The sequence below is a fragment of the Muntiacus reevesi genome, chromosome X (assembly GCF_963930625.1).
Source record: "Muntiacus reevesi chromosome X, mMunRee1.1, whole genome shotgun sequence".
In the NCBI taxonomy this organism is placed as follows: Eukaryota; Metazoa; Chordata; class Mammalia; order Artiodactyla; family Cervidae; genus Muntiacus; species Muntiacus reevesi.
The window spans coordinates 53,656,853-53,669,104 of record NC_089271.1 but is presented as its reverse complement, the minus strand read 5'-3'; the positions used below and the strand labels follow the sequence as shown (position 1 = coordinate 53,669,104).

At 45.6% G+C, this 12,252-nt stretch overlaps 1 protein-coding gene across 5 annotated transcripts in view; it reads left to right on the top strand.

Moving 5' to 3' along the window:
- SHROOM4 (shroom family member 4) overlaps nucleotides 1-12,252 on the top strand; it is a 236,925-nt gene that overhangs the window by 177,239 nt on the left and 47,434 nt on the right. For 3 of the 5 annotated variants that reach the window (XM_065914842.1, XM_065914841.1, XM_065914844.1), the window contains exon 3: nucleotides 9,814-9,948. In XM_065914842.1, the coding sequence (XP_065770914.1) occupies nucleotides 9,814-9,948 (135 nt within the window). Of the gene's footprint in view, nucleotides 1-4,796; nucleotides 5,202-6,596; nucleotides 6,689-9,813; nucleotides 9,949-12,252 lie in introns of those variants that run through there. The other 2 variants (XM_065914843.1, XM_065914845.1) reach the window with 2 other exon arrangements.

Sequence of the window (12,252 nt, the reverse complement as noted above, 5' to 3'; positions counted from 1 at the left end):
AGAATGATAAAGACTGCTAACTTCTTTTTAATAACTACTGATTACTCAGTTTCGGGCATGAATTCTGTGCTAAGAAGGTATAGATGCCAGGCAAGTCTGATGGCATGACTTCTTCTTTATCCCTCACTTTCCACATTCAATCCATCAATGAATATTGTCAACTCTACCTCCAAGATATCTGTAATCAAACCTCTCTTCTCTACCCCTACAACTTCCTCCCCAGAACAAATCACCATTATCTCTTACCTATAAAAGCCTTTTTAAACTGGTTCCCTTGCTTCTACTCCTGCCCTGCCTAAATCTATCAGCCTAGTGAGATCTTTATAAAACTTAGATCATTGCCACCTACTTAACAATCTCCAGTAGCTTATTTCCCACTACACTGGAAATAAAACACAAACTTCCTACCCTGACCTTGAAAACTGTGATCTGGCCTTCGCACTTCCCCAGCCTCATGTCCCTGTACTATCTACCTTGCTCACCATGTTCCAGCTCTGCTGAGCACTGATCCTCATTGTCATGTTTGCTCAAAGCAGAATGAGTAGGTTCTCTTGGTTCTATTGAGGTTCTCACTGTTACTGGACATTGTCTTTGGGCTTCATGCATTTAGTAGTGGAGATGATTTAGGGAGTGACCAGAAGCAATTCTAAAGGTTTTGAGACTTGACTTTGGGCAAAATCTTTGTGGAGTTCATCATTTTCCTGAAAATTGATACTCCAATACTGAGTTTGAGCTGAAGGAGATATTTGGCTTAAAAGGAAAAGAAAGGAAGTCTTGTATTATTCCTGCATTCATTCCCAAGGGACGCTATGGTATTACTGATAGAAACTAAGGCTGGAGGACAAACATGCTCCACCTTCTTTATCACTCTGGGTGTTGGTTTAGGAAATTGGGCATCATAGCAGAAGCTGACTCAACAGATGGTATTCTGTGAACCTATTGTCATTTTCCCTGTGTGCTCATATGAAGTCACCCTCAGCCCTCTGGTGTTACACCCTTAGCTTTTATATATACAGGGAAGAGAGAAAAACTCTCTTTCATTATTCAGATTTTTGACTTGCTCCCCTTGCTCCTAGAGGCTGTGAAATATGCACTATCCACCTCCTTGCCTTTGGGATCATTGACAAGAAACAGTCTATGACGGGTATGTTTTATCTGCCTTTACATAGATATGTAAACTAGAATATGCTTCACAGCCAAGTCTGAAAGAGAATTCTAAGTACTGTGTTTCTAAACTACTAAGCATTTTTCTAGCCCCTAATATTTGCAGAGCTCTCCCACTTCTTTCATATGGTTGCCTCCCTCCAACCTCCTTTAGAAAAATAGGTGTCCCCGTGTTTTAAAGATTCTAATTTGAAAAAATGGAGAAATGAAAGCAGAAAGTCAAATGTAAAAGCCCTAACCAAATGAGGGTATTGCTCTTTACTTTCATACTTGGAAAGTCAAAAGACACCCCTTGACACACATCACAGCATTTGAGGGAGTCTTACTCCCAACCCAGCATTCCTTTCCTTTCTTATTCACTACTCTGGGTTTCTTTTTAGCCTTGAATGGATCCTTAGGTAGAGGGTGGAGAGGCAGGGGATTCAGCAGATCCTTATGAAAGAACTTGACCTGGCTATTCCAAGAGGGGAGGGGAGGTAGAAGAAGTGCGGAAGGTGGAACAGCAGAACTGGGTACCAAAAGTCCCCTCTACATAAAGTACCTATGTCTCAGATGACCAAAATTATAGCTCCCCAACTGAAAAGAAAGGTCTTGTCTTAAAGTTCTCTTTAAAATCATATATATATATACACACATATACATAGATATACACATACTTACCCGTACATGCACATGCGTACTTACCCATACATACACTTTCACACATTTACATACATATACATGTTCCTCCTTGTTTGGATCTATATAAGGAAGGTCTCCAGATCAACAGGGTCCTCCAGCTAACAGTGTGAGGGTGTGAGGAGGCCTTCAGAGGTCTGTATCCCTTCATGGTGATCAAGCGGCTTTTGCCTCCTTCTGTCAGATAAACAAGCCATGCATTGTTTTGTTCACCAGCTGTGGACAAAACAGGCTTCCCTTCCTGCTGAGCGGGCCAGATGAGTTTGAATTCCTTCATGTGGGGCAGTTAGAATGTGCTGGTAGGGGCGGAAGAGGCTGGAAAAGCCATAGAAAGTAAACAGAGCTAATCAAGGACACCATTTTGTGCTTCTCATTATCTAAACACCTTTAAAAGAGGAAAGAACCTGCAGTAGGTTATGACCCAGACCTTAGGCTATGCATAACCCCAAGCAGTAGGGGCTGTATTTTCCTTCTTTCCCTGGGTTGGATCAGAGCCAGGGTTCTCTTTTTGCTTACCCCCTGCCTTCCTCCCTCCAAGTAGTTCTTGAGGGGTCTGCTGAGAGCTAGGCTCAGAGACCAGTAGTTCTCTTGGAAGATATTGGGGTGACAGCCCTCTAGAGCAGCTAGAGAGTGACTCCTCCTAAAATTGGTCCACTTCCCTCCCCTCACCTCTCACAACAGCCTTTACAAGGGAGTCTTAATGACAGAGCTGTCGTTTCCACCTGCATGTGCCCACCCTCCTTGCTCCAGGCCAGGTTCTTATCCTCTGAGTGCTTGAAAAAGACCCAGTCACCTTTACTTTCCCCTGAACAGAGGAGGTGATGCTTGCTCATGTTGTCTGGAACTTTGCCCTGCTAAGTGAGAAGTTACCCACTTTATCCCAACCCCACCTCCCAGTCTCTCCTTTCTAAATCCCAAACTGGCTAAATTGCTCAAATTCCTCTCTTATCATCCTCTCCCCAAGGATGCCCGTGTCCATCTGCCCATCATATTACCTCTTCTGGTGACTACCCAACTCTCATACTCCCATCCTGCCTCCCTACCTAAGGCAGTCCCCAAAACATGCTTGCATCTCTAGTCAAAACTTCCTCAACCCATCTGACCATTGACAGGGCCAGGCTGCTATCACATTTGTTATTCTTTATTTTGTTAGGAAATGGGGTCAGGGAAGCATTTTTATGGACTGGGTTACAGACTGGAAGGAGAAAGGCACTTGGTGACCAGATTTGGGAAGACTAGGTACCCAGACCTGAGTAATGGGATTAGAAGCGACCGTTTATTCTGATGCTGTTTCAGAGCAGGGGTTATTCCCTAGTGTAGTGCTATTGCCAAAGGTACTGTATTCCCTAGTGTATTGTCAGAATGTGGTTATTACACCAGCAGCATCACCATCACTCTAGAGCTTTGTAGAAAGTCAGAATCTGGAGCCTACTCTTGATCTATTGAATCAAAATCTGATTCAAGATGGCCAGGCGATTAGTCTGGCCCCTGAAGTTTGAGAAGTGCTACTTTAGAGAGTTAGGCTTGATTTTTGAACCTTCTCTTAATTAGTCCTCTTGCTTTCCTCTTCATGTGGCTTGAAGAAATTCTTTTTCTTGCCACTAAAAGTACCTTATCCATTATTATTTGGGGTCAAGGATGATATTAATAATGGATATCATTTACTGAATGCCTTTTGTGTGCCAGGCATGCATTGCAGATGAGGAAATTGAGTCTCTGTGACATGCCCAAAGCCAAACAATTAGTGTGTGGGAAAGCTGAATCTCCACCCCAGATCTGCAGGCATACTAAATCCCCGAACTCCCCCCTTACAGGACTTCTGATTACCAGAGGAGGGTCTGTGGGCTTACTTGGATGGCACCTGCCTTTTATAGGCACATGTAAACAAAAGTCCTTTCAAACTTCCCCAGGAGGTCCAGAGGGCAGAGCGGGGAAGGGGTCACCTGGCATGGTTTCCCCAGAGAGGAAGGGCCCTGGGATATTTCTTGGTCTGAGGAAGCCCACATAAGCTCTCTCAGGGGCCAGAAATGGCTGAAATTGGGATCAGAGGCCAAAGGAAACTGGCCTGGAGATCCTGGAGTATTATGAAGGGAAAAATCCCAACTTTGAATCCCCAAGAGGAATTAAATTCTGATGCTTGAGCTTGGGCTTAGGGTATGTGATAAACTTTTGTGGGGCTGCTCTGGGTCCTGGCTGTTGCATAGGTCAGTGAGGATATCATGTGGACCCCCAGCCTGGGGCTGAGGACTGTTACCTCAGAGTGTGCCATATAGTTGGAGAGGTTGTTTGTGACAATGGGCTTTAATGTTTTATTTTGCAGAGAGGAAACAGAAGCCCAGACAGGGGGAGTAAATTGCCAGAGGTCAGAGTAAAGTCATGGCAGAGGCAGGGATGCTGACTCCAAGCAGCACTGTTTTGGAGTTGGAGTCTCTGGTGTGAAATGCAGTTTCTTCTGGGTCTGCTCAGATGCCCATAGGATGGGCAGACTCTGAAAATACAGTCCAGAATGGTTTGTGAATCTTTCTGTCTCAACAGGATATTCATCCTGGGAGATCTCTAGGTCCCTTGCCCCCAGCTATGTAAAACCAGCTGTAGTGCTACTTGCTTTGCTGGACCTGGAGACTGCTGGGCCTAGCTGATCTGGGTTTTCCTTTTCTGGGGCTCAGAGGACCTGCGGAGATGGCTGGGTGGAGTCAACCCGGTCCAGGAAGCACAGGAATTCTTTTAAGTGTATGTGTCTGGGGTATTTTTCTCTCTCACTTGCGTGTATTTAAAAAAAAATTTTTAGACACCCACTTTATCTTTCCCAAACATCATTTCCTTGCTCCTTTCCTGAGTTCTAGCAGTGGCTGGGGGCCCAGCTTCCTTATTGGCCTCTGAGCTATGTAAGGGGGTGGGCCAGAGCTCAGAGGAGGCTGGAGTAGGGAACAGGAGGGCTGTTTGTGCTGCTGGAACTGCCTTTCATCCTTCCCTTTGCCACCAGGGTGCTGGCTACTTTCTGGAGCAGCGTCTTCACTCCTATCCAGCTCTTGACACTGGCCCTCATTCCCTAAGGTGGTGGCCTCCTCTAGGCCCAACCAGGCTGATGGCCATACCTTGCCTTCGGTGCTATTCCTTTCTGTTCTTGGAATTGGGACCTGACTGTGCCTGAGCCCCTTGGAGCACACTCAGGGGCTTGGGCCGATGGCCCCTTCTCTCACAAGGTTTTAAAGGAAGGCAAATGAGTCTCAGCTAAGGGAGGATCCAGCCTGCAGAAAGAAACCCCAGGGGCTGGCTGGAGGGGTTGTTGAGGACCGTCTGAACTGGCTGGATACCTAGCCCTCTCCTAAATTATCTCCCCATCCTGGGCAACTTCCATGGTAGGTACTACTGGTAGCCATGGCCATCATGGCTGCTACCCTTCTTCCCCCTTCTGCTTTCTTTCTTCAATATCCCTTTCTTTTTGCTTCCTAAGAAAGGAATTTTGGGGTAATGAATGATGTGTGTGTGTGTGCTCAGTCGTGTCTTACTCTGCAATCCCATGGACTATAGCCTGCCAGGCTCCTCTGTCCATGGAATTTTCCAGGCAAGAATACCGAAGGAGGTTGCCATTTCCTACTCCAGAGGATCTTCCTGACCCAGGGATCGAACCCACGTCTCCTGCATCTCCTATACTGGCAGGCAGATTCTTTACCACTGTACCACCCGGGAAGCCCCAATGAATGATAGTGTGTTTAATAGTGCCTTAGGAGAAAGGGTAGGAGACTGTTGCCTCTATAGCTAGATTGGTGGTTGGCATTTTCTTTTACCTCTTTGCTTATTTCTTCTCATCCTCCTTCCCCACTGCCTAAGGAGGGAATGGTTTAAACTTTAGGACTACTGAGACTGTCTTTTTCTGACAGCTTCTTGAGGGAATGCCTAGGAGAAGACTCAGGTATATAAGCTCTTTGAGATAGATCCCTCTTTGGGGAGGTGGGGCATGTGGTATCCTAACAAGGGTTGGAGGACCAGAGCCTCATTCTCAACTACTGGTTACTAGCTGTGTGTTCTTGGCAAAGCAGTTCAGCTCTCTGTGTCTCTGTTTCCGCATCCCATAAAAGGGGGCATAATAATGGTGCTTACTGATAAGGTTGGAGTGAGGATTGAATCAGCTAATGCATGCAAAGTGCTCAGTGCCAGGTACATCTTACGTGTCTAGTAAATGGTCCATGTTGTTTTTTTAAGTTAATAGTATATTAGGCACTATGCTGAGTGAGTTCACACGTGGGACTGCATTTAATCCAGACTTTAAATCATGAGTAAGATTGTTGATTGTCTCCATTTTACCGGTAAAGAATTACAACTCAGAGAATGACTGTGCCCCCAGTGACACAGCTAGGTTTAGAATATGAGTGTGGACTCACTCCAAATCTAGGGCTCTTTAGGAATAATAGTAGACCAAGTATTAGACCCGATAGATGGTTTCCTCTCCTTTCACAATCTAGGATTAGAAGGCTCCTGTTCTGACTGCAGTTCCTGCACTGGGGTTTTCCTCCCTGTAGCTTGTAATTTTCTCTCAGTGTTCTCAAAGCCTCCACTTTCTTGCTTCTATCTCCTTTAAGGTTGTTTCCCACTTCTGGAGAAACCCTGGAGAGAGTAGGAGGCTTTGTAAGCTACCTTTCAAAGTTTGGCAAGGGTGATGCTAGTGGAACCCTGGACAGTGGATGGGCAAATTTGGGTGGAAGGACTCTGAACTATCAAGAAGGCTAAGTCTGAGCCGACAACTCTTATTACAGTACCCTCTCCTTATTGACCATATGCTATACATCAGTATGTGTCCCAGAAGCTCTGAGAATGTTCTGCCTCATCCCCATAGTAACATAACCAGGTAAGGATTATTGTTCTTTTTTTTTCTGATAATAAAACTGAAGCTCAGATAGGTTAAGTGACTTACACAGAATCACACATCCAAAGTGGTAATGTTAGGCTATGAACTTAGTAGATCTGACTCATTTGTCTTTGTCTTATCACCTTTGGGCTTGATATAGTTCATAGGGTGAGACTTATGTACATGAAATGATGATGATCAATATCAAACATTATTTTTGATGGGCTAAATTGTGGGGACTAGATTACTAAGAACAAGCTCCATGGAATAGACATTACTTGAGCAGTATCTTGAAGAACAGGTGGGGCTTAGAGTACCAAAATAGGAGGGGGCATTCCAGGCAAAGGGAACACAGTCGTAACTGAAACTCTATTCTAGGCAGTTGACAAGCATTATATCATTTGAACACTACAACCCTATTAATTAGGTACTAGCATCACCATCTTCCTGTCATAGCAGCTAGACCTCTGAGAAGTAAAGGCACCTGTCTAAACAACAGAGCTTGTAAGTGGTGGAGCTGAGATTTTAACCAATGTCCAATTCCAGGGCCCATGTTAGATTCTACTAGAAAACCAAAGCAAAGGCACAAAGCTGGTTGCAGAGTGTGATTGGAGCAGAGACGTAAGAGGTTAGGTTGGGTGGGTAAAGATAGCTTAGAAAGGGCTTTGAAAGTCAGGTCCAACCAGTGAAGATTCTTGAATAGGAGAGTACCACAATCCAATTGATATTTGACATATGATCTAAAAGCAGTGACTGGAGGTAAAACCAGGTGAGACTGGCTGCCAGACTAACACAGTATTTTGGTCGCAAAATGTTAAAGGCCTGGACTAGAACAGGAGCTGTGGGTGGCAGGTTCTGTGGAGGAGAAGTATGGTTATGTGGAATAGTCTCAGTGAAAATAGTATGGGTGTGGGGAGAGAGAGAAAGAGGCCAAGCCAAAGAGATATTGTAAAAGAAGATTCAGTAGAACTCTATAATGGATTGGATGGTTGTAAAAAAGGTGGTATCAAGGCTGACTGCCCACATTTTAAACCCTGGACTCAGAACTTCAAAAATGCTGAATATGGAAGAAGAGCCCCAAATAAGAGAGGTACCCAGTTCTCCACTGTATCCTCAGTGCCTGGAACTGTGGCACATAGTTAGATACACATGGTGTGTAGTATCTACTAGTACATAGTACCTCTATGAGATGCTTTATAAATAGTTGTTAATGGATGACTCCTGGGTAACAGCCACTGGAGAGATTTCTAGCAACATGGTTTTGTGTGTGAAACTCTGGAGCAGGCACATTCCCCCAAGGTCTTCTAGTGCCTTCAGCCTCCCTGCTGGCACTCTGAAATCCATAATAGAACAGTGGTTAAATATGTGGCCCTCACTTCCTCTCCTTCCCATAAATTTTCACTGCTGCTGCTGATCTGTGGCTCTGGTTCCTGACCTTTGGCAGGCATCTTCCAGTTCCCTTCCTTTTATATCTCCTTCTCTGCATCTGGCCTGTTACTACTCAACACCTGTTTTTCCCAGCAAGGCCATTTTCCTCAGGACTACTTTTTCAGGCCTTAGCCCTCTAGAGCTCTGCCCTGATGGGATTTTCTGTATTTCTGCCAGGATAAGGGGCATTCCCCGTGAATATGGATTCAGCTCTAGTCTCTCTACTGCTGCTCCTGGGAGGTAGAGAGCTGATTTATCCCACTCTATAACAAGCATGTTGAAAACCAGGGGCCTTATCTTAGTCAACTCTGCTTCCTCACTGTCTAGTATGGAACCTGCCACAGTAATTGAATGAAAAAATTAGTAAATAAACTATCATCTGTTTATCTCTCTGTCATCTCCTTTATTTATCATCTGTTTCTCTTACTCTGTCATCTTGTTCTCTGTCATCCATTTCTCCCTATATAGTTCCCTGTACTCTTTCTCAGACTTCTCCATTTCTGTCATTTGTTTATATCTGTACCATCTCTTCCCTCTTATCTCTGTCATCTACCTGGCCCAACTGATATCTGTCTTTCTCTCCTTGTTTCTTCTCCTCTCCTCACCTCTCCTCCTCTGTCCTCTCCTCTCTTCACCCTTCCCTTCCCCTCTCCTTCCTTCCCTCTCTCTCTCTTCTGCCCTCTGCCCTCTTCCTCCCCCCCCCTCTTATTCTTCTCCCCACTTTCTCTCCCTCTCTCATATCAATCATCTCTTTATCCTCTGGCACTACCTGTGCCCCATACATGCTCTTCCCCACTTCCAAGGGTGGTTTCTATTCATGTGAAATATACCAGAGCACAGGGATGGGTCCTGTAGAAGCCTGTCAGTGCAAGAGTTGTGACTGCAGCCTCCTGCACCAGACAGGTACTGTGGTTGCAGCCAGGGTCTTGGCCTCAGACCTGTTTCTCTTTATTTACCCCTGCCCTTGAATAGCCAATCTTCCCTGTTAGCCTAGTACCATGCCATCTATCACGTTATTCTATTCTCCCTGGCTGAAATGGGGGTTCCTTGCCAAACCTCTACCTACAAACTTAGCAGCCTCACCTCTGTGGCCATCTTGTCCTTCCCTCTCTCAATGCCTTTACCAGTAAGTTCTCAGGAATAAAGCCTATGCTTGATTGATCTCTGTATCCCAAGAGGTATGCACAGATGGTACACAGTACACAGACAACAAATGCTTATCAAATTGAATGAGTCCCAAACTGGAGAATTGACAGTCAGTTGGTGTTGACTTGTTCAAGCTTCTCAATGATTTACCTATTTCTTTCTTAGAGAAAAATGGGAAGATTGGCTACATTTATTTTTTCTCAGAGAAAGTTTAGAGTGGGCACACTGTTCATTGAGCAACAGTACTCACATATTCCACAAATAATTATTGAGCATCTACTATGTGTCTGGCATTGCTGTACATGCGTGGGTTATACCCATGACCAAAAGAGCCCTATGACCCTAAAATTCTGTATGTCCATGGATTGTCTTTGGGGTGAAGGAGATTTGAGTTCTGGGAGCTGAGTGGGTAGCTGCTAAGATTCCTACATCAGTTCCTTGCAAGATGTGCTACTTCATTTAAGGGAAAGAGGGGGTGGGGGCGGAAGCTGCCTGGGAAGTGATTTCAGCTCTGGTTCCCTAAGTTGACTTCCTGTCCCTTTTTGCTCTAGGAGAAACGCCCCTGTCAGTAGGCCGCACTCATGGCATGTGGCCAAGCTGCTGGAGGGATGCCCTGAAGCGGCTACCACCATGCATTTCCCTTCTGAAGCCTTCAGCTTGTCCTGGCATTCCGGCTGCAACACAAGGTGAGTCTGGAACCTTCCCTTCAAGACAGGCTGGAGGCTAGACCACCCAGTCACTCAGGAGTGCTCTAGTCCCCGTTGGAGACTATAGAGCCCAGAGTGCTCTGGAAATGAAGGTTCCAGAAGGCTCCTGGAAAATGAAGGGGGGTGGGGCAGTCCAGAGGGCCTGGCTTCCGATCATCATCTATTGCTAACTCTCTGTGACTTTGGGACAGTCCCTTTCCTTTTAGAAAATGTTTCCTTGAAATATTTCACATGGCTTGCAAGACACTTCTCTTTCCTGTTCTTCACCTTATTTCCTTTGCAATCTCTTTCCCTGACTCCCTGTCATCCTAGTCTCTGCTGTCGGTGACCCCGGGCCTGGGTTCTGGTCCTCATCTCTAGCTCTAGCAACTCACAGTGACCACATCTAGTGCTTTTCATCCAACTCTGTCACACAACCAAAGCCTTCAGAATGGGGACCTCCCTGAATAACAGGGTCCACCTGCAATGAGGATCTCTCAATTTAGGGAGCTACCCAGCAAATGCAGAGAACTTTTTAAGCAAGCCCAGAGCCAGCAAAGTTGCTAGCTTAAGCTGCCTTTTCCCTTCCACAGCAAGATCTTCTCTCTGAGAAGGAATTTCTGTTGATGAGGCTCAGGGAGGCTAAGGGTTGAGTTTGCCCGGACTCTGTATCTTTATTTGATATTGGAAGCCAGGGGCTCAGGGCAGAGGCAGGGGCAGTTTTGTTCTGAAAGGATACACAGAAACACATTCTGAGCTTGGCTTCTGTTTAAGTGGGGGTGTGGCTGTTTTCAGCAGGAAGGGTGGTGGGGGTGGATAGCAAATCTCCCTGCCAACAAGGAATTGATGGATTCTTAGCCCAGAGGTCAAGTAAGCAGAGTGGCTAAGGGGCAAGGCGGTGAGCAGGAATTAGGAGAGGCTGAACTAGAGGATCTTGTGGGTGCCTGCCACTGCTCAGCTCTGGCATTCAGAACTGTGGCCTTTCTGAGCCGCCTGCAACCTCTGGGGTTCTAGTGACAGGGAGTTACTGGCATGACTTGGCTCAGTTTGGCTTTGTGTATGGAAAATGGTACTTAAAATTCAAGATTGTGTTTGATACTAGTTCCTTCATTGGTCTCCCCAATTTGGCTTTGCTGTGGGAGATGAGGGCAGCCTGGGTGGACAGGGGCCACTATTAATGTCAGTAGTTATAGTAGAGGGGATGCTGATAACAATAATCATGAAAACAACAATCAAGTGAGGTGCTACTCTCAACCAGGTGTTGAGCCCTCACTAGGCACCTAGACCTTCACTTTTATTATCTGATTTCACCCGCAAAGCAACCCTCTAATACAGATACCACTATCATTTCCATTTAATAGACAGTGTAGCAGAAGAGCCAGGACATTAGACTCACAGAGGCCCAGGTTCAAATTCCATCTCTGCTTCTTTAGCAGCAATATAAGCTTGTCATTTTACTTCTGCTCTCTAAGCTTCAGTTTTCTCATTTGTCAAGTGGAGATAATAATCTCTCCCCTTCAGTTTGAAATGAGACATTAGAAAGTGTCTGGCACATCATATGTCCTCAGTAAACAGTGAGGATTACTATTATCAAGAAAAGAACAGGGGAATGCTAAAACTGTTGCCCTGTCTGGGCCGTGAACTATAGCTGGGTAATCTTGAGAAAATTACCCCCTCACAATCACTTCCCTTTGTAGGGCTTGCTTGACACCAGTGGTTCTCAAAAGTGTGGTCCCTGAACCAACAGCAGTAGCATCACCCAGAAAACTGTCAGAAGTAAAAATTCTCAGGATCCACCCAGACCTAAAACTCTGAGCATGAGGCCTAGTCACTTGTGTTTCATTGAACCTTCTGGATGATTTGGATGCATGCTCAAATTTGAGAACCGCTGATTTACAAAATAGGCTGACTGAAATTAAATCAGCCCTTTAGGGCCCCTCTCAAATGCTAATAGTCTGTGCTTGTTTCTCCAAACAGAGAGCAGATAGCTGGCTCCCAGGGGACAGCAACAGGCCAGAAGCAATTCTAGACTCACTTAAGGCAGAGAAACAGAGGACTACCCCTAGTGGAGTTCTCCCACTGTTAGTCTTTGGATCTTGCCCTATTCTTCTTCCACATATTGTCTTGTCTCCCATTTTACCACATTTCTGTGGCATCCCCAGCGTCCTGCTCTTTCCGTTCCTCTTCCTTCCTCTTTTGCCTTATCTCCCTCTCCCTTGTGGCATGGAGCCTCTGGGTTGTCTTGCCTTCTTCCGTGGCAGGGATGGCCAAGGTGGGAAAGTAATCTGGTGACGTGGCTAACTA